This window comes from Drosophila novamexicana, unplaced genomic scaffold, assembly GCF_003285875.2.
Source record: "Drosophila novamexicana strain 15010-1031.04,08,12 unplaced genomic scaffold, DnovRS2.1 tig00000193-arrow-pilon, whole genome shotgun sequence".
Taxonomy (NCBI): Eukaryota; Metazoa; Arthropoda; class Insecta; order Diptera; family Drosophilidae; genus Drosophila; species Drosophila novamexicana.
In genome coordinates this window covers 1,186,836-1,211,464 of record NW_020824787.1, presented here as the reverse complement: position 1 = coordinate 1,211,464, position 24,629 = coordinate 1,186,836, and the positions used below count along the sequence as shown (strand labels likewise).

At 43.1% G+C, this 24,629-nt stretch overlaps 3 protein-coding genes across 5 annotated transcripts; 1 reads left to right on the top strand and 2 right to left on the bottom strand.

The window, feature by feature from the left end:
- Window positions 1-146: 146 nt before the first annotated feature.
- On the bottom strand, window positions 147-3,151 carry LOC115758583 (epidermal retinol dehydrogenase 2). Of its 2 annotated transcripts, XM_030699302.1 has the most exons (6): window positions 3,072-3,151; window positions 2,387-2,454; window positions 1,205-1,358; window positions 986-1,140; window positions 559-919; window positions 147-488 (listed from the first exon to the last, which is right to left on the bottom strand). In XM_030699302.1, the coding sequence occupies exons 2-6, from the start codon at window positions 2,407-2,409 to the stop codon at window positions 225-227; spliced, it is 957 nt and encodes a 318-aa protein (XP_030555162.1). In that variant the 5' UTR covers window positions 2,410-2,454; window positions 3,072-3,151; the 3' UTR covers window positions 147-224. The 2 variants fall into 2 exon arrangements, with proteins under 2 accessions (XP_030555162.1, XP_030555161.1); XM_030699301.1 differs by lacking the exons at window positions 2,387-2,454; window positions 3,072-3,151 and having other exon boundaries at window positions 1,205-1,574.
- A 3,064-nt stretch (window positions 3,152-6,215) lies between these two features.
- LOC115758669 lies at window positions 6,216-8,484 on the top strand. Of its 2 annotated transcripts, none has more exons than XR_004017437.1 (2): window positions 6,216-6,663; window positions 6,716-6,786. XR_004017437.1 is itself a non-coding variant. In XM_030699412.1 (2 exons), the coding sequence occupies exon 2, from the start codon at window positions 7,438-7,440 to the stop codon at window positions 8,416-8,418; it is 981 nt and encodes a 326-aa protein (XP_030555272.1). In that variant the 5' UTR covers window positions 6,216-6,663; window positions 7,405-7,437; the 3' UTR covers window positions 8,419-8,484. The 2 variants fall into 2 exon arrangements, 1 of the variants encoding a protein (XP_030555272.1); XM_030699412.1 differs by lacking the exon at window positions 6,716-6,786 and adding an exon at window positions 7,405-8,484.
- A 7,588-nt stretch (window positions 8,485-16,072) lies between these two features.
- Window positions 16,073-18,714, bottom strand: LOC115759213 (segmentation protein paired). The gene is made up of 2 exons (XM_030700105.1): window positions 18,384-18,714; window positions 16,073-18,167 (listed from the first exon to the last, which is right to left on the bottom strand). The coding sequence occupies exons 1-2, from the start codon at window positions 18,448-18,450 to the stop codon at window positions 16,330-16,332; spliced, it is 1,905 nt and encodes a 634-aa protein (XP_030555965.1). The 5' UTR covers window positions 18,451-18,714; the 3' UTR covers window positions 16,073-16,329.
- Window positions 18,715-24,629: the final 5,915 nt, after the last annotated feature.

Below are 24,629 nucleotides of genomic sequence, written 5' to 3'. Positions count from 1 at the left end.
ATGTAAACAAAAGTGTGACCAGCAAAATATTTCCACCGACATATGCATATATCGATAAATATCGCAATGTGCTAAGGCCAATTGGCGCCAATTCAAATCAATTTTCTAAGAGCTTGCATTAAAACGCTTTTATCGATTGCTTGGGATGACCAATAATACCTTTAATATGCCAAAACACTAAATATACGTAAACATATTCTATAACAAATGAGCGCAAAGTATAATTAATTCAAATCCGACTCCACACCACTGTCAATGTAGTCCTTTAGCATAATTCCACAACTACTTGGCAACAGTCGAGTCCAATTGTTGATGTACATCAGACTGCTGGGTATCGTTACCTCCAGACTATTGGATCGATGCGCCTCTATAATGCGCTTTGCCACTTCTTTGGGATCCAGCAGGCCCAAAATGGTGGGAAACTTGACCTTCGGATACTTGCAAAGCCCCGTATTCGTCATGTATGGAAATATAGTTGTGACTCTTATCTACATGAAAATCACATCACAAAATGAAAATCAAGTGTACTTCGCAGATGTAGAAACGCTTAGTGCTTACCAGATCCTTGTAGGGTCCCTCGCGCAGCTCTTCATGCAGAGCCTCCATCATGCCGCGTACTGCGAACTTAGTTGCACAATATGGCACCAAGTTGGACAGACCCACCACACCGGCAATGGACGATAAAGAGATAATGTGGCCGTTGCGACGTTCCTTCATTTGATCTAGGAACGCTTGTATTGTCCAGAATTGCGAGAATACGTTGACATCGAACACACGTTGTATTTCCTCGGCCGATTGCTGTGGCAAGGGATGCGTCGGCATTATGCCAACATTATTCACCAGCACAGACACAGAGCCAACCTTTGTTTTCACACGCTTTGCCAGCGCTAGCACCTGATCGCGCTTGGATACATCACAGCTGCAATGGGTAACATTTTATATAATACCAGGAATTTACTATTGAACAACACACACACACACACACCTGAAACTGTGCACGGCACCACGATTCAAGCGCTGAGCCTCCTGCACAGTGTCCATGTTGTTCTTCTCGTCGATGTCCACACACACGACTGTGCTACCCCAGGCGGCATACTGCAAGGCCAGCTCTCTGCCAATGCCATGGCCGGTGCCGGTTATCTGTAGTTGTGTGGTATGAGTATATGAGAGTCAAATAATCCACACTATTATTGGAGCCACTTACCAGGACAATTTCGCTGCTGATATCCTTTAGCTTTCTGGGCAACATCGACTGCACCAGGACTGTAGTTAATTCCAGGAGCACGCGTACTATCAGCATCAGCAATTGCAGCAAGTCCTGCAGGAAGGCAAACATTCTCTTCGAGGCTGTTGTGGTGCTGAAATTGAAGAAAGAATCTCTTTCCATTGTAAGAGTCTTCTTTGGTGCGGGATTGAAAGTTAAACATAAACATTAAACATTTCGACATTTGTGTCCTGTCAAGTTCCCAGGAAACGCGCCAAGCCCTCGTCCTAACTGCCCTAAAGATGTCTTTGTAATTGTACTAAATATAAGGATTTAACGGAAAATTTTCGTTTTCTTCAAAAAGCTGTCATATCAAAATAAATATCGATACGATTGTCTATGTTATGCTTTAGATAGATTTTATAACATTAACTTTTGCAATATATAAGGTAATTCATAAAAACAAAACAATTATATATAAAAATATAATGTTTATTTTCGGAGCGATTCATATATATAGAGGAGTATGATAATGATAATTATTATTATTTTAAAATGTAATATATAACATTCAGCCGTATATTTCCCTCATGTCGATAAATTTCCCTTAACGTCCTTAAATTTCCATAATCGCGATAAATTCCCTGAGGAGCGTTTTATAGCTGTAAATTTGCCCAATCTGATTACCGTGAAGTAAGAACCACAAATGAATTTGACAAATGTTTGTTTTAATTGTAAACAAAACATAAGAACCTCCTCAGGTATGCAAACGAGTGGGCAACGCTTTTTTTTTTTTAAACAAAGCGCAAAGAACAATAATAATTGCAAATTTGTGGCGCATTTAATTTATCTATTTGTATGCAGTCTTAAGTGCATTTCGGCTGTGCAACGTTCAAACGGTCAACGGACTTTGTCACAGTGGAGCATAATGATAATGGACTCTATATCTATCTATAACTCCAGCCGCAGCTATGGACTTGGCAACGAGTGTTGACGATAAATCTTGGCCTAGTTGCTGGGCATACGCGCCGCTAGAACTTTGACAAACAATCATTATGACGATGACGGTGCATGTATATAATTGCTATAAGGTTGTCGTTAATGTGTTAATATGCATTTTAGAATTAAGCACTTTTCATTAGTATACCTTATATTTGAATTAATTTAACAGTTTGCACTTACTGAATAATTTCACGCTCAATCATGATGTTAAACAAATTAAATTGACTTCGGCTGGCGTTTCGATTGCCCTGTAAATTTAAAACGAAAAAAGGTTTTCTTTTAATTTTTGTTATTTGTTTGATTTAAAGTCACGTCACAATTTCAATGCAAGTGCTGTAACTAGTTGTCTTCCGTATTCGCGTGCATTTTCGTTTTACGTTTCAGCTTAAATTTAAGTGTGTTGTGCGGCGCTTTTCATTTCAACAAGCGGCAGACGAAAACGCTGATGAGTCGCTGGAGCGGAGGGGGGAACGGTGGGGCGGTGGGCGGCGTAGGCGAACCAGCTGCAGCCTGTAGCAACATTTTCACTTTCGTTTTAGCCGCAGACGCCACTAAAATGAAAATTACGTGCACTACAATGTGGCACAACACACACATACATATGCGCGCGCACACACAAACACACACACACACACAGCTAACGCCAGGCGGCTTTACCGTTAGACAGCTCAATGGGCAGCCCAAGACCATGAGACCGACTGACAATCGGCGACCGACAGTTATTGGCGTCTCTTTTGGCCGATTCTCTTTGTGGCAACTACATGTTGCAATGTCTGAGGAAATGTTGGCAATTGAATAAGCAGCCAATGCGACAACACAGCGAGGCGCGCTTTAAGAGTTTTCAATTTGCACTAAAACAACTTGCCACAAATTACTGGATTTCCGTTATGCAACTGCGTTGTTTTTATTCCGTTTTTATACAGCTGCCACCGCGATCCAACCGAAGCGCTTCGCTGCCTGCCACCAACTGATTTAAGCTGCGCGCGCGCCAAGCCAACGCAACCTCGTCAAGCTTCCAGCATCAAATCGAGAGAGCGTGACGGACAGAGAGAGAGAGAGAGAGAAAGAGAGCGAGAGCAATCTGCTCTCACTGATCCTTGCTGACAGATATTGAGCGTCAAGTCAAGGACGCCACATTTCAAAATGTTTTTGTTTATCCCAACAAACGCAGAGGCGCGACCTTCGGTTGACAAGTTTTAAACAAAAGCTGATATGCAGCTTCATTAAGTGTCTTTATTGTTTTTATGCCGCATACCCATTAAAAATTGATAAAATGGGTATTATGAAATTATGCCAATGTATGTAACAGGCATATATTTGCCAATTCCAGTTATCCCTTTGATAATTTCTCTGTTTAAGCTAATTAGACATATAATACAACATTTATTTAAGAATGCATTCTTCAAAGTGTGGAGCCCAGCGCTCCACTTCTTGTACAGGGTATTTTGTAGTCGATCATCCTCTCGATAAGAGCACTCTTACTTGTTGTTGTTGTTGTTGCATGATTTACCGTTTTTGGAGCTTTGCGCAGACAAAACCGCGTCCCATGTATCAAACCTGACTGGTTATTGTCGTTATGTTGATGACGTGGCAACAGTTCGCGGCCCAAGTTCAAGTTCAGTATGTTCCAACTTAATAAATACATATGTAGATCATTTCACATCGAGCAAAATGAGCTGCATACCGATGCGCAAAAAAATTAACTTACGTTGGGTTGGGCAGCTGCTCTGCTCTGCTCTGCTCTGCTCTGCTCTGCTGCGTTCTGTTCCTCGCTTGTCCTTCACTGAAACTTTTCATTATCTCAATGCTAATCTGTTCCCCCCTCCCCACCCTCCCTCTCTCTCTCTCTCTCTCTCTCTTTCTCTTCAGCAGTCCCTTTCTCTCTTTAAGTTTGCAATATAACCAGTATTTTGTTTTGTTCTGAAAGTAAATTTATTGTTTATGCTTCCCTGTTGGAGAAGGTCAGTTAAGGTTAATTGGACACAGCTCCGATCGACGACCCGTTCGCATAATTGGTGTCAATTTGCTCTTCCAGTTGCTCTTGATGATCAGCTGTTGACATAGAGCCATAGACATAGATCAAAACTAAGAAGAACTATTTACGTGACGTGACTGAAACAGTTGCTGCAAGTGCACATGTCCTCAACTAACATGTGAGAGTGAAAGCTCGACTAGGGGATACGCTGTACATAAATTATAAATTAGAGTATATGCAAGCATTTGTCTAACTTATAAAAACAGGCAATGTTTCATCCAATTTATCCAAATAACATGTATTTTTATGCAGAACTGCCGAGCGAGAGTGAAGCCGAGGGAGAGAGAGAGATTTTTGTTGTGCCTTTAAACATATGCCCAGTTATTTTACTCTTTCTACTCATTCTAGGGTTAAGTGTAGAAGAAGATAAAGTGTCGTATTATCATAACGCCAGCTTATGAACTATATATACAAAAGAAAATATATTTAAAAGTTTGACTTGGTCTCCACAGTGTGATACTTAGCTTTGTAAACCTATTTTCAGCTCTCAAAGTGACAATCTCTTCTAAAAAAGTATGATAAATCTATTCACATTAATCAAACATTAAACATTTCGTGACTATTACGTAAATCGTCAAATCAGTTTCGTTGTTCTGTTTGCCATAAATTAAGGCTGTCTCCATTTTTTTTGTTTAGCTTCAACTGATTAAATCAGAACCGAAGCGGAACTACAACCCTCCGGCTGTAAGAGTAATAGCCGTATACCTATTTCCCAAATGGGCAATTTAACGCAACGGCTGAATTAATGCTCAGACTTTATGGCTAGCCCCGCCCCCTCATATCGCTATAGTCAATATGTATTGACTCCCGACTCTGTGCTATATCATTAGCGTGCATTAACAATCAATAATGACAAAAGCAAACTTAATAACGACTCGGAGTTTGGGTGCAAATGGAAGTCTGGAAGTTTACTTTTGGATATATTACAGTTAAAAATAATTGATAAACTCAGGGGAGTTGTAATAAATTTAAATATAGGTATATGCATAAATAGAGGTAATACTTGTTGAATTCACTTGACCCCTATCTTTCTGAACGATCAAATTAGATTGACGCATTAATATTTTTAATTAGATTCGAAATAAAGGATAAACAAATTAGCGCCACGCGTCCCACAATCACAAAATTACCTAATTAATCACTCCTTTTCCTTTACACCTAGCCTTATAAGTACAAACCAGCCCGCCATTGCCTGAATTGAGGAATAGGCGTCCACAATCTTAAGATTTATAATCTATCTTTAGTATAAAATAGCTCAATCCAAATTCAGAGACTCTTGTGCACAACTTTCTTATACGAATTTTATTCATTATATTGGCTATAAGCTATAAAATACAGCTACAATATGTAGTACATGTCCTTAGCAACATTTATTGACATTGACTTTATGTGTACATTAGCCCATTAACTATTCCAACTCGACTAACTGCATTCAAATGTCCTTTTAATGGACACATGCAAATGGACATACATATGTGTGTGTACGTTTTTAATTGTCAATTGTGTCATGTGTGCGTTTGCCGGCATGCAACAAACAAACAAACAGACAGACAAACAAACAGACAAACAGACAAACAGACAGACAAACAAACAGGCAAACAAACAAACAAACAACAACAACAACAAGTTGTATGCAAATGAGCAACAGCAGCAGCAGCCGCTACGCTCGCGTTACGTTACGTTTCGCTTACGTTACGTTGTGGCAGCGCAAACACAGCGCAGCCTAAAAGTCGGCTTCAGTTGTCATTGGCGAGCCAAGCGACGAGCACTGCAGCGAAAAAGTAACGGCACAATTAAATACGAATACACGGCAAAAGGCAAAATGTAAGCGTAATGTGTGTATGTGTGTGCTCGTGTGTTTGTGTGTGTGTTAGCTTGCGGCTTTTGTGTTTGTGTTTGTGTTTGTGCTGAGCTCGTGATTTGTTTACCTGTCAAAATAATAAATAAAACTTTCGTGTTGCCAGTGCCGCATTAAATACATTTTTTGATTGTCGTTATTGTTGTTGTTCTTATGGCTGTTGTTTGTTGCCGTTGGCATTGGATGACGCGGAAGCAACTCATGTCCTGGCCCGACTTTCGCCTTGGTTTCATGGCGCCAGTCTGCAGTCCGCCAAAAGTCAAAGAGTAAACGTTGCCTGGCTTTTAGATAATATTGATAGGAGGCGGGGGCGTGGCGCTGTCTGCTGTGACAAGAAAAACGTTTCCACTTACGTTCGAAATTCAATTGCAATTTGAGCTCAATTATGGATAGATTTCCACGCGTGTGCAACAGTTCTCCTTTAATATACTCTAATATACGCTTTTATATCAGTCACAGCTGCATTTCCCTTTTTAAATGAGTGCAGAATTTGGAGAAACGTAGGATTAAATGATTTAAATGGATTTCGAAAGTAATACAAGACTGTAGCTTATTATAATTTTGGTAAATATTATAATTCATATTAAAATATCATATATATATACCTATATCGTAGTTCGTTTAGAATAATCAAGATAAATATTCGCCGGTAACTATAAAATAAATCAAATATAAATTATGTATAACATAATAAAGATCGTATAATTTAATAGAAGTGTGTATATCTATAGTGTATATAAATATAAATTAAAGTTATATATGAATGATTTAATATAAATTATAAATATAATAATAATACTTAGTAATATGTAAATATAAGTTATAAATATAATCGGAGAGTTGAGCCAACGTTCATATCAGAACCAAATTTTACGGATGTCTTAAGCAACTTTCATGCACCCAGTCTCAAATTGTGTCACTGGTTCAAACCGTTAACAGAACCATCGACTTCTTTTTGCACTGTTCGAAACAGACTATGAGATCTAAGTCACTTTCAAAGGAACAGCCTGGATATGCAAAATACACTTATTTGAGTGTCCTCTTGATGCAGTGAATGTGCACAAAAGTTATTCAAGAACGAAATGTGTATAATAAGAATAAGACAGGAAGAAACTTACGTGTTTTAATGTGTGTGTCTGAAAGTTTAAGTCTATGGTTATGTATAATTCCTTGCGATTGAGTGTGGCGGAGCTTGGTAAAGGGTATCAGCTAGTCGCACACTCGCAACCTTTGACCTTGAAAGCTTAATTGAACTGCTCTGCTTTAACTGTCAGCTAACTATCTGATGTGTAACATTTCATATAGGAACTCATTCCAACATACTGTGACCGCATCAGCATGTCGTTGTCCACGGCGCTGATACCGCAGCAGCGACAGCCATGCAATCGGAAGAGCGCCCAGATCTTTGCCAGAATCTTCGAGCAGCGCTATGGTAACTGGAGTTATATGAAAAGCCGCAGCATTTGCCGCACCACGTCCGTTGTCGAGCAGCAGGCTAGCGGCCTAGTGAGATGTGTCAACCAGGTGGGCAGCCAATTGCAGACGCAGCGAAGTGCCAGCCTTTTGGCGCTCCAACGACAACAATTGCTGGGTTTGCACAGAGAGGATTATCGCATCTATCCGCAAAGCGTCGACTTGGATGCGTTCTTTGGAGAGGAGCACAAGTGTGAGAAGGTATCGGATGTTTGCCTGCTCAACGATCACTTTATGCTGGTCAAGATGCCGCAGGAGCAGCAGGCCAAGGAGTTCCAGCCAGCGCCCGCTGAGCTACAGCGCAAACTGGGCTCCCGGCTGCCGCGCTGCTTTAAATGCTATCGCGGCAGCCGTGTTTCGCCCATCTTGGAGGAGCATGACCAGCCCACGCCCCAAACGGACTATAGACCCTGGAACTCATACGACGATGAGGACGTCGAGGTCTTTGCCTCGAGCACGCGCATTCTACCCGCTTATGGCCAGCAACAAATGCAGGCCAGTTCCACGCCTGCCGCCAAATCTGTGCCGGAGTCCGTCATAGTGGAGCAGCCGCTGCCACAGCGAAGCGCGCCGGCTGCATCATTGCAGCTGCGACTGGAGACGTTCCAATCGCCGCCGCCAGCTGATGCATCTGCACATGCCATCAGCCGCGGCCCGCTGCACTGGTTCCTCTGGCCCTTCCGGCGGCGCTTTGCCAGCCGGCCCAGAGCTCAACTGGCCGCCGTGCACAAGACCTATTTTGTCAGTTGGAACAAGCCGCCGGATACGCTCTGGCATGGCTATGGCGTGGAGCGTGCCCAGGTGGACAAGGTTGTACTGCGGCGCTGCCGTTCCGCCATATTTTAAAGAATTTCTATCGAAGCTTTGTGTATATTTTGTATATATTGGGGAGTCGACAACTACAACCAAAACGCTTAATAAAATAAAAAGAAAATTGTTATTTTATAATGGGGAGTAATTGGAGAATCCAGATTATTTTTCATACTACTTGGAATCAAACCAATCTCTCTCAATTTGCAATTCCTTACAGCACAAATAAAATATCCTAAGAGAACTTCCATATAATTTCATGTTCACAAGTTCTTAATCATTTCCACTGAAAACCTCTGCCACAAGTCAAACTTAATTTCCGCATACAAAAACTATACAAATATATGTATATATAAAAGCCAACATTGAGCCGCAAACGTGCTGCATGCCGCATTTAGTCGGTGGTAAATAAAGAAAATAAACTCAAAGTACGTAAATTGCAGGCAAAATGCAGATAAAGTGAGAAACAAAAAAGTTCAAACTCCTTTTTTTTTCAACGGAATTTGCACGCGTCCATGAAGTCGACCTGAAGCCGAGCTGCGGCTGCAACTGAGGCCGGGTCTACGGCTACATTGTCGGAGTTGGCCACAATAGCTGTTGGCGCACACCGTGAAGGGGGCTTCATTAGCTTGGGGCCTGCCTTCAAGGAATGTCGGGCAATGTCGTTCGTTACTCTCCTGGTCGCTAGGTGGCGCTGGCTGCGAAGCGTGCGACTAATTACGATGGCTACCATAAAAACCTAGTAAAAGCGTTCCAGTCGCGTGCAACCGACTGTACAATACTCTGTAATAACGGCTGAAAGTAGGTAGCAAAAAGATTTCTTGATTATGACTCTAAGACTTTTAGCCAACTTCTGTTACATATAGTCACATTAAAACTGGGGGGAAAGCGCGCAAAGGTAGTTGCTTTCAAACTGTAACAAGGAATTGAGTGAGCTTAGTGGCTCTTAAACTTTAAGAAACTGGTGAAGGAGCGCCGGTGACTCTTAAACATGCCCCATGGCTCTCAAACTGTAACTTTAACATCTTAGCTAGGCATCTGTCATTACACAATAAACTCCTTTTCATACTGTAAACAGAGTATTGAAACAACAACAGCTATTGTCCAATGCATAACTCAGGCATCGACATTTGCGCTTTCCCTCTATTTGTCTGCTTGTCTCGCTCTCTTGTGGCAGTCACGGGGGCGACTGCAAGCTCCCTGTGCCGCAATATACATAATAATAATAAAAAAAAATTAAAATCGTCACGCCAGGCGTCAGTGCAGTGAAGCAATCGCGGCGTGAACAAAGCACACGGCAAACCCAAAAGGAGCCCCTCGAACTGGACAGAGCCCGACTGGAGCGGAGCTGTTGCTGGAGCAGTGGCAGCACTGAGGCACCAGGTCATACATATAATAATAAACCATTAATATTAATATGCAGCAGCAGCAGCAGCTAGGTATCGCCCGGGCGATAAGACGTCTGAGTATATCGAAAATCGAACTGCCCTCGCTCGCCGCATTTCACATAATATGCCCATTGTTCTCTGATGATTGCCCTTCAGCCGTCGCTTTTGACTATTTGTCATTAATTATAATGTCAGTTGGGCACAGGTGAGCACATTAGCATTGTCCATTTATTGTATTAGATGGAAAGAGCCCCGCTAGACTTACGTGCGCGCTATATACCTCCCCGTTTGGGGAGCTACTGAAGGGCGCCACCTGTCTGCGGGTAGACGCAATAGAAAGCTACGCTAGTTAATTAAAGTTCATTTAAAATGGGTTTGTAGATCGCCAATTAGCATGGAAAATGTAAACGATTAACATTTTAATAATACTATATAGATTATCATACCCAATCCTTCCTGCAACTAGACTCAACAATATTTTTCTAATCTAATTTCTAATTTTTAAACAATGTATGTTCCATTCGGAAATATTTGTCCGCATCTTCTACGATTTTTGCTTCCCTAATATAGCATAACGGTTCCAGCGTGTTAACTCAAAAATTGCAGTTGGTTTGTGGTGGCATCTACTGAACAGAAGAAGACACTTGCTGGGTGAAGTTGCCAAAAGGAAGCTGACAAGTTGCTAACCAAGAGGGAACTCAAATAGGAGCAGCAGCAGCAGGTCCCGCCAAGCATTCCGAATCGATTACGACTATTTGCAAGATCAAAAGCGTATACCCCTCTCTCTTTCTCTCTCTCTCTCTTACTGACTCTCCCTATCTCTAGCTCTGCCTTCTATGTGTTTATTAATAAAACTCCAACTGGCAGAGAGGGAGAGAGATGAGGCGAGATCTTCAGTCGCGAAACAAACACAGTTGGTGGTGCCAGGTCGCAGCTACAAAGTGTTGACAATGTCCGACTGCGCAACGACCTTCGACGAGTCCTGCAATCATGGTTAATGATCGCAATGTCCTTGTGCGCCTCCATTTGACAAATCAATTCGTGAGCTAACAGCATGCGCTCCGCTGTGGGACAGCAAGGCCTGCAAGAGGACGCAGGACGAGCACCAGGACACAGGACAGCACAAACTGCATGTGTCTCTCGACGAAGATGGACAACTGAACAGCCAGACAGTAGTTCGTCGTGACAAACCAAACCAAAATGTTTGCCAATAGACATTGATTGGGTTCCTCTGGATGTGTCGTGGCGTGAGCTATTTAAACTGCGATCCGTTATTATTAAGGGGCCCAAGTATGAGCAGAGCTTGTAATATATTTGAAATCTATTCCGATATGTTCTCATGTCTACTAATAATTTGTAGTTGATAGTGTTTCGATACTTTCTCAAAGAGCTGGAAAATACTTTCAAGATATCTTTGACACTGAGGATAGTTTTGAGCTATAGATAGATATAGATAAAATCACATTCTAAGCCGCAAACGTAAGCACATGAGAGCGGGCTTCGGTTATGCTAGCTGTGTCGCCATTTGCTTGCTTATAATTCTCAAGCTGTTATAGCTACGCACTTAGGCCAGGCCTGCAAAACAAAAAGGCAAGCTCAGCTAAGTCGGCGGATAATAAGACTTAGAGCTTGTTGAAATAGCTATATAGACAACCGGCTCACTCTTGTTTTGTTGGTCATTATGACAATCATTGATCTCGACCTCGCTTAAAATTAAATATAAATCTGTATTTAATTGTGTGGCTATACTTTATAAGAAAGATGGAAAATATGTCCCTATATGTCTTTGATTTACAACCTAGCGATATAGCTATAGTTGAAAGTGGAGGATATTTTGGAGCTATAGTTTGATTTCTTGAGGAGAGTTGAAAAATAGTTTTTGACCATACATTTGTAATTGAAAGTGTGCTTGGCGCTCTATCTATAATTACTGCTAGGAAATATAGCTTGCCATTATACTTATTTTTAGTTAATGAATCACCCGTGTGGTTGGCGGGTATAAGAATAACCACCACAGTATGGCACTGCTTGTCGTAAGAGGCGACTAAAAGAGCCGCTCTAGTGCACTAAAGAGAGTAGGATTAACATATAGCACTTCATTCAGCCTGGATATCTAGAGGACTTGTGCGCATTATCCTCGATTATCCTTGACTTACAGACTTTCTAGTTTTCAGCCTTAAATGTTTCACTGTCTCACATTTGCAGCAAACACCTCATTAGCAGGGATTATCGGCCTTTGCGACAAGCAGAACTGCCTCGTCCTCGTCCTGCCAGGCAGGACCTCTGCCTACCTCTAGCTACCTGACTTTGACTCCGTTCCGTAGCGTCGAGCTCGAGCTGGAAAGCTAAGCCTTTCCCCGCTTAACTCTTGCCTGTGCGCGACTTTCGCCCAAAAGGGGTTCCCACTCGGGCTGAGTGCTGGCCATGCGCTTCGGCCAGGACGAAAGAATGACGGCAAATAAAACTTTATGATCTATCGTAAAGTGAGTCGAAGTTGTGCTGCTGCGAAAGGCTGGGCTAGTGCGCCGTTTACTGCATGCTTCCTGGCAGCAAAGGATTATTTCCGAACTGCCTAATCCTCCAGTCCGGTGTTTATGCTGTCCGGCATTTGTCTGTCCCTGTCTGTACGGCAAATCCTTTCGCCACCTTACGAACCGTACTGAAAGCCTGCCTGAATCCTGCCTTCTGGAACTGGATTTTATTCGCACACAGTTTGCCAAATATTTTGGGACAGTCCGCTCATTTACCCGATCAGTCTGTCGCCTGGCCCTGTAAATATTTTGAGGTTTTGCGCTTCTTATCTTACAGGCAACGCCTGATCCATACACATGTCCTGCACCGAGTGCGAATTGCTGCTATAATTGGACCATCATCGCGAACATTGCAACAGGTACTCGCACGCTGTCTGGCTGACCATTTATAATTATGTCTGAATTATAAGAAATTATTAAGACGAAGTATTGTGAGTCCTATAGACAGCGAAGACTGCATACCCTTTGTTGATCGTTGATCAAGCTCATTTTCGAGGGGTAAAATTCATTAGCGACTATTTTTATAGTCTTCACGGCAAATCAACCCACGTGTGTGGAAAATGGGATCTACATCTTCAATCGAATTGAAATATAAATTTAATTTAAATAATGTATCACTATTTTCAAGGAATTAGTTCATGTGTAAATTCACCTTCACGATCGAAAAACGGGTTGAAGACAACTTTTTTATTTTATAAATTTAAAAAAAAAGTCTTAATCATAATTAGCTAATGGAATATTACCAAGACATTCTTGACCCGGCAAAAAACAACCAAGTTTTGCAGCTATATATAAGAAAGATTTTACGATGTTATCTGATAATCTGATCACAGATTATAATAATATTTTATGTTTATTTTAATGGGTCACAAACCATTTCAATTAATTATAACACCCTCTGTTAGGGCATAATAAATTAAATTTGTAGCTCATCTTTGGCTTGGCGCTGCGTATATATTGTAAATTACTATTTTCCTACCTTTTGATGTTCAACACATTGTCGGTTCCATTAATCAAGTCAACTGAACCCAAAGCAGCCTCCGCCCCTGATCTCTCTCTCTCTCTCTATCTCTCTTTCCCTCAATCTTACTCCGTGGAGCCGAAGCCAACCAGGAGCGACGTGGAGAGAAGTGGAGCGCCTCAGCAAAAAGTTCATTAGTCGAAAGACTCTGTAAAGTTCAAGTCCGAGTTTGAGCTTACGAACTTCGACTCTGGCGATTGCTTGTAATTCCTTTTCGCTACCGAAAATTAATGCGTAGTATTTAAGATTTGTAACATTTTCAAAACATTTGTTGGGCATTGTTGGAAGTGTTGGGTCTCGGCTGCCTGATGATCAAATTTTAATTAAAGTTCGAGTCTATTGAGTTTATTGCATTATTAGCTTGGCTGGAGATGATGAGCGGGAGAGAAATCTTGGGTGCTATTAAATTGGCATTCGACAAGCTACGGATTTTGTGGGATAACCTATCAAGAAGTTAAAAGAAAAACCGAATGTATGCTATTTAAACAGGCCAAAATAAAAGTAAGCAAATATCTTTGGGCTGTGAAATGTTAAACAATCCTACGCCTATAAAAGCTGTATGATATAGTGATCCGATCTTGATATTAATTTGACTGTATTTCAAAAGCAGATCTTGAAAGCTAAAAAGAAATCCTATAAGAACTTTGAAGAGAAGCCATTTGAGACCCCAATATAATAGTCATATTATAAAGCAGCTCTTAGTTAATAAATCTTCTTAAGATTTAATGTCATAAATAGGTTTCCCAAGAACTAAATCAATGATTGACCAGCAACCATATGATATGGCAGCTATATGAGAAAAAAGTCCTACCTTGAAATGATTTTTTCCATATGCAAGGAGCATAAGAAAGTTCATAGTACTCTGATAAGGTACATTCATAAACAGCATAACTATGCTCTGATAACTCTCATAAGAATTATATGATATAATATAAAGGCAATATAGACCGATCGATTAATAGAAATTTCGGTAAGATAAGCCTGCATCAACTCGACTTTTGATACTGATCAAAAATATATAATATATCTGGAAAAATTACAAAATCATAGACTCCTAGACCCCTAGACACATAAGTTGTTCCTTAAAAGAAAAACAAAATGAAAAATGAACAAAATTTTGATACAAATCTTAAGTTCTAAATGGATTTTGTGCAATTTGTGCAAAAATGTGCAGAAACTACTTAAGTACCTGGAACTGAAATCCTAAGTCGATTGTAGAGTCAATATTTACTTTGGCTGTCCGCAGAGAGAACGAAAACATTTTTCAATCTGGGATAAAACTAGATTAAAATAATATACAACTGAGATACACACGAAATACCTGGGCTTGTCTGAGCTGTCTGCGACTTGAGCATGACTCCATTAATTGCCACTTGTTGCACACGTAGATAACATAACTAGCTGGGCATACGAGTAGGTGTTGAGACAGTGCCTAGATGGTACGGCAGGATAATGTGGAAGGCGAGCGAGCGAGAGGTGTGAATTTGAGGTAAATTGTTGGGTCTCGAAATAGGGCAATTAGGACAGTTCGATAGAATTGATGGGCCATTAACACCTTGGTTGGAGTTTTGGGCCAATTCTGATGGGTATTGAAAATAACGAGAAGACTTCGTTATGCCCTAAAAATGGCCAAAATAGGGTATTGGTGTTGTGCGAATGTATGTCCCAGGCAACTTTCAGCTTTTAAAGTACAGATACATAAATGGTCGAGTTAATCGAGGTCCGCTTGTCTTTTCATCCAAAATTGTAGTCCTTCAGAGCAGTCAATTTTTTTTTATCATATTAAAAATTACTCACTTGATTCTCCTAAAAGTCGATAAATATCGATGCGCATAATTGGTTATATGGGCAGCTCTGAAATCTAGGTCGTAGGGCATGAACTGATGAAGTTTTTTTTTCGCTTATTTCAGAATCGATAATTATTGAATTTTTAGTTCCAGTTTTCTCATCATAGCTGTAAGGCTAGAAGAGCCAAAAAATATACATACTTTCCTGTCTATCATATGCATTTTCATCTATTAAAAGTGCTCTCCGTTTTCCTAAAATCGATAAATGTCAGTTTTCCTTTTTTTTCCCAACTTATCCCCGGGAATATAAGAGCTAGGGTTAGCAAATTTCTTGTAAAGGCACACACAGATCAAGAGTATTTAAATTTTTAATAACTTCCCCACAGGCCCCTTTAAAAGTGACCTAATTTATACATACATATTATCGGAATTGCAATTTAGGTTGTTTCTTCCAAAGTTGCCGCGGGTTTGAACTAGAACCAAAGTTCATGGATTATTCCTGGATGATAAAGCTAAAGTCAGACATTAGTTCAAATTATAAAGATCATATAAGAATAACTTTGTCAGAGGTGGAGTCGTGATTTTTTGGTATGTGCATGCACTTACAATGATTTTTACATAGTGTTGGGCTTAGGGGAAAAGAGAAGCTGCTTAGTGTTTTTGTGTGTGTGTGTGAGTATAGACGCAGAGTATCGGCTAGTCGGGCACATTTGGCATTGAGTAAATCTGGACTCACAGCAGGCCGGCTGGAAATGTCCCTCCCGTTGAGTTTGTTGAAAACTTGGCGAGAGACGCTACTTAAAGGCCCTAATGTGCGCTGGCTGCGCCTTTGAGCTGGATTTTGAGATATTCCCAAAGTGTCCTGCTGGCAACAGAAGCGTGTCAAGGTCCGAGCTACTGAATGGACACGGCCGAATTCCAGGGATTGGGCTGCCTAGGATTGGCAATTAAAAGACGCTCAACTATTTTATAAATTAATATACCATATATTTACTTTTGGAAACTTGAGAACTCATAACTTATGCCTAGAAAATAGGTAATTGGTAAATGCTTAGAGATTGAAATGTGGCGGCGACTCCACGATGAATATGTATATGCTAGTGTACATGAATCTTTGGCGACGTCAGTGAAAATGTTGGAGATGGTGACTCAACACCTGCTCCCGCTTCCGTTCCAGCTCCAGCTCCAGTTTGCTGTTCCTCTCCCACTCCTGCTCCCGATCAGTACCAGGTGGGATAGAACGGCTGCGGCGGCATCGTTGAATAGTTCATCTTGCTGGGCGAGGAGAAGGCGGCAGCAGCTGCCGCGGCCGCATTGAAGTTTTGCGGCATAAAATGAGCCGACGAATTGGGCGGATAATGCGATGTTCCATACTGCGCATGGGCATGGGCATGGGGATGCGGCGCATGCGCATGCGCATGCGGATGATGGGGATGGGAATGGGGATGTGTGTGTCCAGTGTGTGTTGCCTGTGTGGGATATGGCGCATATTGTGCGGCCGTATGCTGATATGGATGGAACATCTGGTGAGCGGCAGACACGGCAGACACGGCAGACACCTCCAAGGCGTTGCTCGTCGAACTGGTGGAGTTCAGTGAATCCTCCGGCGAGAGTGGCGCATTGGGACGCATGCTCTGCATGCTGGCGCTCCAGCTGTTGTAGAGCTGTTGTTGTTGTTGTTGTTGCTGCTGCGGCAGTTGGACACTGGCCGCGACGGCAGCAGCAGCGGCCAATTCGGCGGCCTCCACCTTGAGCGCGGCGCTAAGCTCCTCGCTGCCGCCGCTGACATTGGTCAGCGAGGTCGTGGTCTCGGAGGCAGAGCCGCCACCCACCACGGCGGCGGACAGGCTGTTGGGCGTGGGCGGAAGCTGGCCAAAGCCGGAGGAGATGGATTCATTGGGGCTTGCATTACGTGGCATTGTCTGATGCGGCTCAGATTCAGTGCTGTAAACGGAGCCCAGCTGGCTCTCATAGTGCACCTGCTCGGCCGAATTGGTCACCGAGCTGGGCATAATGTAGCTGGCCGTGCTGGCCATGGCGGGATTATAAAACTGATGATGATGTGGCAGCGGCGGCGGCGGCGTATTGTGCGCCGTATTCAGCGGCGACAGATTGCTGCAGAGCGGCGACAAGCTGCTGCTGCTCGAGGTGGTGGCCACCGGCGCGGCACTACTATAGAAATCGTATTGATGCTGATAGACAGCATCCAGGGCCGGCGGCATGCCGCCCATCATGGCCAGCGGCGACAGGTGGCTGCTGGTCACGCTGCTGCTGCTCGGTGGCAGGGAGACGGGCGTTACGGAGACGCTGCTGCCGGCGACGGAGGTGTGCTGTTTGCGCAGGCGGGCGCGACGATTGCTGAACCACACCTGGATGCGCGCCTCGGTTAGATTGGTGCGCTGTGCCAGCTCCTCGCGTGTGAAGATGTCCGGATATTGGGTGCGCTCGAAGGCGCGCTCCAGCTCCTCAAGTTGTGCGGCCGAGAAGGTGGTGCGGCAGCGGCGTTGTTTGCGCTTGAGCGCAATGCCCGGCTCGCTCTCACAGTCGGAGACTTCCTCGTCGGAGTGCTTGTTGTTGTTGTTGTGCGTCGAGTTGGAGCCGCACGGATCTGAGCTGCACGACCCGGATGATGGCTTGGCGTTGGATTCGCTGTCAACGGGCGCATCGCGACCGCGAACCAGGCGCGATATGGCCGAAACGGAGGGCACCATGCTGCGATCACAGAAGCCCTCGCGTATCAGCTTTTCGCGTATCTCCCAGGAGAACATGCCCGGATTGGTGCGCTTGTACTCCTCAATGCGATTCTCGATTTCGGGCGTGGCAATGCGCGGCTTGGAGCCGCCAATAACACCCGGACGTATGGAGCCGGTCTCCTGATATCGATTCAGAATCTTTGAGACACAGCCGTGCGAGACGCGCAGCTGTCGTGAGATCACACAAGGACGAATACCTTCGGCGGCCATATTGACGATCTTGAGGCGAATGTTATTGGGCAGCGGGCGCCCGTTGATGAACATGCCACCCAGCTGATTGACACGTCCTTGGCCGCTGTTCATATCTGCGAAGACAAATACGGAGAATACAAAATGTTAGTCAAAGATTGCGTTTGCTTTTCCCAATTCGACAGGTAGCCCGAAGGAGAGAGAGCGCGTGTCCGTTGCCACTTGATTTACGACACCTCGAACAATTGACTTCCCCGGAAACGGAAAGCAATCACGACGAAGGTCACGCGTCGCGTCTAATGATCTAATGAAGTGGCCGAGGCGACACTCACCTTGCATGGCTGAATATCCATTGAAGAAGGGTCTGTGCATGGCGGCGGCAAAAGCGGTAACAGTCATAGTTCACAGCCAGACAAGATTCGCGAAAAAAAGCTCTCCCAGACTGCACGAACGACAGTTAAACGGCGGCCCGCGGCGAATTCGCAAGCACTTTTCAATTTCGATAACGCGTACAATTTGCGATAATTGTCACAGCGCACTTATCGATAATCAATGATATTTGGCTACAGTTTGATGAGCGCGCGTATTTACCGTTTTTATCTCAATGTTTGCAAGTCACGACGTTTGACGTTTGTGCGTCTGGCTCGTTGCGCAGTCGGTGCCGTACTGACTTGTGAACAGCAGCGCCGTGCAAGATCGTTGGCTTTCTGTGAAGACGTCGTCGACAAGCAGCAGCAACAGCAGCAGCCGCCGCCGCTGCCGTCAAGATGTCAGCCATCGTGGCAGGTAACAAACACGCGGACCAATCGCAGCACGCTAAGCTAGCTGCGACTCGCTCGCACTTGCGCTGATCATAGGCCGGAACGTTATACAACGCGTCGTCTCGTCACCAGAGGGCGTCACTAGCAGCGCCAACAGTGTGCCAATGGCAGCGTTTGACTCCAACAACAGCCTTGACTTGAGAGCTTCCCGTGCTCGGAGTCCTTGTCCCTTTGACCCAGTTTCCGATGGTGCCAACGGATTCTTTCGTGCAACCCAGTAAACGAATTGGATATCGAATGCAACGCATAATGCAATCGAGTATGCATTAAACACATTTACAAGCGTTATATATCCTTTATTGATACCTCATTAGTGACCAATTAACCACGAGCGCAAATCGACAAGAACTATATCATTTCTGGCGTAGTTCTTTACAACTTCCTGAACCATACAATACGAGTGTGCAATTTGTTATTATTGAAGGATGTAAAGTTCAAATGTTTAGTGTTTGTGCTGAAAGAAATACTATAGTCAATGGATTAAAGAAAAAGCCTATTATAAAGTTGAAATGATTGATTTTATAAAAAAATCTCAGAATATGGTATCGATCGCTTCTAGGTTATTGAGTTAATGTTGAAGTATTGGGAAAAACCTCATATATCTAAATAGACTTTAATATGATAAATAAAAATTATACATTTATAAACCAAAAATATAAGAAAATGTAAACTTCTGAGGTTGTGAAATCGCCAAAGTCATTATACTTCCGTTCCTGCTAAGGGATAAGAATTTTCTAAGAGACTTCAAAATAAAATGTCAGTGTGTGTAATTGTAAAGATATATGGAACCAAATTCGTATTTTATTACAGGTAAAGTTCTTTAATAACACAAAATTTTAAATAAATTATTGCTAGACATAATGATCAATATTTATGTGCCATAATTTTATAGGATATAAAGAACATTGCCTATATGTTATATATCAAGCCCAAAATAACTTAGTAAAAAATTTAATATTTTTATTTTGTCATAGAAATTTTTTTGAAAAAAAATTCTTCAAGTTTTTTTATATGCTCACAGATTCCATATAAAATTTCTGCTCTATGTAAGCAAACTTATTTTGAAGTTTTCAACAACTCAAAGAAAAACATTGCACAAATCATTAAATAATATATTTAAACATGTTTTTACTGGCCAGTCCATATAAATAGCTCTTAACTTATCGCAAACAGCCCTAAAGGGCTAGCTCCTTTGGACCATAGCGTATCCCTGACACGCTCAACCATAACAGGGTGCCGATGGTATCGCTGGAGTTGGAGGCGATTTTATACGAATATACGACTCTCGGGAAGCGGAGAGCGTGCGAGTTTGATTAATTATCAAATTTCACGCAACGCATGTCCGCTCAGAAGAAAAACAAAGCGCCGAACTCAGCAAATCCAACACGGAAAAGAAAACAAAAGAATAGAAAGCCAATGGCAACCACTTTGTAAGGTGAGCGCCAAGAGTTGAAATTAATGAGGGCAAACGCCAGCGCGGAAATTGGTATAATGCAGCCATATCAAAGATAGGAGATCGTGTGACGAATGCCGCATCCTGGCATCCTGGACAAGGACAACGGAGGCCGCCAGCCAACAAAGCCGGGGTTTCTACTGCTCGGTACGGCTGCCCGTTGGGTTTTTGGTTAAGCAAACCCAACGGGAGTACCAAGTGAAGACATTTTCGCCTGGCTGGATAGCAAGAGCGCGACCTTGACAGACCGGCAGACCTTGACAGAGATTGGAACACAGCTCAAGACTAGAGCTGGCGCTTGGACAACTGGGCAACTGGCCCAACCCAATAGGTCATATGTACGGCCGTTGTTGTAGCTCGTTGAACCTCGTTGATTTCTCGATTTGGCTCAACAATGAGCGCTGAAAAGGCAACTCATATAACGCTAATTTTGCGCTATCAACGCGCCAAATGACAGGCATCAGAGTCTTCATTCCGTTGGCAACAACAACGGCAGCAGCAGCAACAGCCAAAGAAACAGTAGGAGGCAATACCCTGCCATAAACATCCGTCACATATTTCCACGTAAAGCCCAGTCCGGCAAAATGGCAACACAGCCCTCCATGAATAAAGAGTGCTAAAAGACTTTTTATGATGCCCACCTACGGCGCTATGAATGAATATCATCTTCAAGTTTCGCCATCCGGCCTACCTGCTGCCGTATCCGTAGATCTAACACGGTTCGCACCCAAGACGCGCGCTCTTCATTCCGGAGACGAGTAAATAGGTCTTCATAGGGGGAATGGTGTTACAGTAACATAAATGGAGTGGAAAACTACGAATTTTATTCTCAAACCATTTCAAAATCCTGCCCAGAAATATTCTTAAAAAATGCAGAAGTGTAAATTGGTATACCCATCAGACTCATATTATCTAGCGGGCTTGCTGTGCTTGTGTTTGCACCCAACACGGCCCACACACACCTGTCTCTGGTCCAGCCATAATCAACTTAGTCGTGCCTGCTCCACGCTTGGTTACCACAAAATTCACAAAACACAACATGCAACAATCATTGTACAATGTTTTTACCAGCACATTTCAATACAGTTTCTCTCTCTCACTCCCTCTCTCTTGCTCTCTCGCTCTCTTTCTGCAATCAATTCGCTTTGGCCCAAACGTAATGTGGCCTCTTGTCACACACGTTGCTTAACGGCCTTGATTGTTTGCCCAGTTCCCAGTTCCCATTCCCGACCCGCTCCAGCTCCTAATGTCTTTATCAGTGGCTCTTGCTGATATTATTGTTGTTGTTGTTCTTCTTCTTGCTGATCTTGCGGCCGTGTAACAAATTTCCACAAAACACACTTTAAACAGAAAGAAACGGCAATCGAGCAGTCGTCGGGTGGGAAAGGGACAACATATAAATATGGTATCAGAGAACATTGGCTAGAAAAAGTGTATGGTAACTTAGCTAAGTAATGTTACAAAAATAATTTAGTAGAAAATTTTAGGCGAAAATCGCTTTTTGACAAAGTCATATAAATTTAAAGTCCGGTAAGGTCGGCTGTCAATATTTTTGTCCTGTTTGAGCTCATTTTTGATGTCCTAAAACCTATGTTTACAATCGTCTTAAGTTCCCAAATCAAGAAAATACTTGTAACATTGATTTTAAATACAACTTCTTTTTTTTTTTAAAGAACATTTTGCTTGAAACTTGTTCTTCCACCTAAAACTCTTTTCAGTTTCGACAAAGTCATGGGAGTGAGTTGAGCAGGCGTAGATTGACTTTATGTCTAATCCGCAGCTATTTTTGGTAAATACAAGTCTCAATGTGCAAAAGCAGTTGCTGCCCCCGACCAGCGGCAGTTGCAGCCCACCAGTGAAGTTTCCAGGATTCAGAGCAGGAGCAGAGCCCATAAAACGAAATCCGAGCTAAAGCATGCAAACAAACAGCTAGATTAGCGGAAAAGTCAGCACAGCTTAGAGCCGAATCGGGCCGAATCGGAGTTTTTGACTTTTTCAAATATTTGTGCAAAAGTTTGCTAAGCATTTCGAGCCCATCTATACGGCCGGCTAATCGCATTGCCGACCGGCGTTTTATTGATCAACATTTGTAAACGATTTGCCATGGCTGGGCTGATCGGGCCGGCAACGAGTTAAGCCCGCGGATGGGTGGCGTCTCAGGTAGCTGCGGCTGCGGCTGCGGCTTAACGCAGCCAACGCCACCCTCTCGGGAGGGCTTTTCCGATATTTGGCCGATCAGCAGCAAGGCGAATGCGATTAACCCTAAACCTTAACCCTTGCTTGATCTCTGCGCAGTCTGTTTAGTTTGGCTAATTGAAGGCATTAGTTGTTTGTGGGTCACGAGCCGGCTTCCAGCGAAGTGCATTGTATGCAAATTAGCAAATTTTATATTTCGATTGAAAGGGAAGCTCTCGCACTGCCAGCAGCTAATCCAATGGTTGGCCGCAAAGGCCGAGTGTCGGTCAGAGGAACTGGTAACCACGTTTCGACACGGCCAGACTTGATGACGACGACGTCGCGTTGTCTGGCCAAAAAATGTTGTGTCCACCACATTCGTCATTTACACATTCGTCATTTGCACAAAGTGGGTGCGGGAAGACAAGGGGGCACCGCTGCCAAATACACCCACTTTTATGAAACTCATTAGGCTGACCCGCGCAGCAGAGGAGTCAGCGAGTGGCACAAGCAACTGCTAAACGCTGTCGGCACGATCAGAGGCCAACAAATTGATCATTAAACAGAAGGCGCAAGGTAGGCGCAACAGCAACAACAACAGCATACAGAAGAGAACAGCATCAGGCTGAAATCAAACATCTGGAGGCAACGCTTACCTTGCTCCCGCCGGGCAACCAGGCAGCCGGGAGCATCATCAAACATGCTGCAGGGCAAATGGAAAAACTCGGTTACCAGAAGAAAGTGCGACCACGATCCACTGTCAGTGGCAAAACAAGATTAATTTGTTTTGCCGAGCGGTTCCCATCTACCGGCCAAATCAACCTGTTGCCCGGCTCTCCCGGCTGATCAACCGACCGACCGATCAACAGCTATTCATCATCAGCTATTGAAATCGTGTGTACGAACTGACGAAGGGGAGTTCAAAAAGTAGGTGGCGCTTTTCTCACATCCAACCATCTTTGCCGGCGTTTTACCATTAGCCACGCTTTGTATAGGATATATGCGAATTTAAATAAAATTATTCAATAACTTCATTAATCAAAGCAATGCCTGCGTTTTGAAGATGCAGCACGAATGCTCACATGAAATCGATGCTCGATTAGCGCAACTCCAGCTTGGGCTTGATGTTGAATATCTAACGATACGTAAATTGAAAGTCCTGCTCGATTCGGGCTTTGATCATGTTGCGTTGCATGCATCGATGCCTAATGAATCGCTGCTCGACTAGCGCTTGTTGTGCCTTAAGTTCGGTTGCATTAGATTCGCTGACATGCAATAAACCTAGATATAAATAGGATAAGGGTTGTTGCATTGCCTCAGGTTAGTGACATGCACATCGATATATATCGATCGCTTGCACGAGACCCAATTTAAGGATGCAGATTGAGTTGGTTATCAAGCATATTGCAACCTCGCTCTATGCCTAGAGCCCATCGGAGAAATGCTGCTTTGCATTACCCAAGCCTTAGCACATCGTAAGCTCAATTAATATCGATTGTCGATTTTTTAAGTTCTTTTATTTGCTAATTTGTTGATACTACCCTTTAGCATCTTAATCTAACTGTAGCATAAGGCGATTTACATACTTAACATTAATTATTAAGTTTTAAATGTCTTTTCTTCTTATTATTCGATTTAGCTTATATGTATCGAAGTACCCGGCTTATTAGATCGATGGGGTGCATCCTGGAAAGTCTCCGTCGCTTTCTTCTGCAAAGCCGTCTTGACAGTATATAAGGGTGAGCAGGGAGACGGGCCAACGGTTGACTATGTAACAGGGTGTCCCAGTACTTAGTCTAAGTACCTTGGCTTGAAAGCGATTATCGACTACAATATGTTACCTTACCTTAGGTCCGCCGTCCTGCAAAAATTGAAGAAATATCGATACTTGGCTAAAAGCACAAGTCGAGTTCTTGACCATGTCTTCCCAATTAGTCACACCCACACGCCCAATGATGCGAATACTTAATTGTCCTGTGCCCACTAACTGGTCCCTAACTTTGCTTTATCAAATTATGCGTGTATTTATTTACATTTGTTCTTTATAGTCTTACAAATTTGACAGATTCAATTGATTGACTGACTAAGAAAAAAACCCACACTCAGTGCATAAAAAAGTAAACGTGTCA

Bases quoted from the DNA above. Each gene is read 5' to 3' on its own strand.
- LOC115758583 (XM_030699301.1), bottom strand. From the start codon at position 1,387: ATGGAAAGAGATTCTTTCTTCAATTTCAGCACCACAACAGCCTCGAAG. The intron at 1,141-1,204 runs GTAAGTGGCTCC...ACACAACTACAG, and splicing joins TCAGCAGCGAAATTGTCCTG to ATAACCGGCACCGGCCATGG. The intron at 920-985 runs GTGTGTGTGTGT...TACCCATTGCAG, and splicing joins GGTGCCGTGCACAGTTTCAG to CTGTGATGTATCCAAGCGCG.
- LOC115758669 (XM_030699412.1), top strand. From the start codon at position 7,438: ATGTCGTTGTCCACGGCGCTGATACCGCAGCAGCGACAGCCATGCAAT.
- LOC115759213 (XM_030700105.1), bottom strand. From the start codon at position 18,450: ATGACTGTTACCGCTTTTGCCGCCGCCATGCACAGACCCTTCTTCAAT. The intron at 18,168-18,383 runs GTGAGTGTCGCC...TTGTCTTCGCAG, and splicing joins TGGATATTCAGCCATGCAAG to ATATGAACAGCGGCCAAGGA.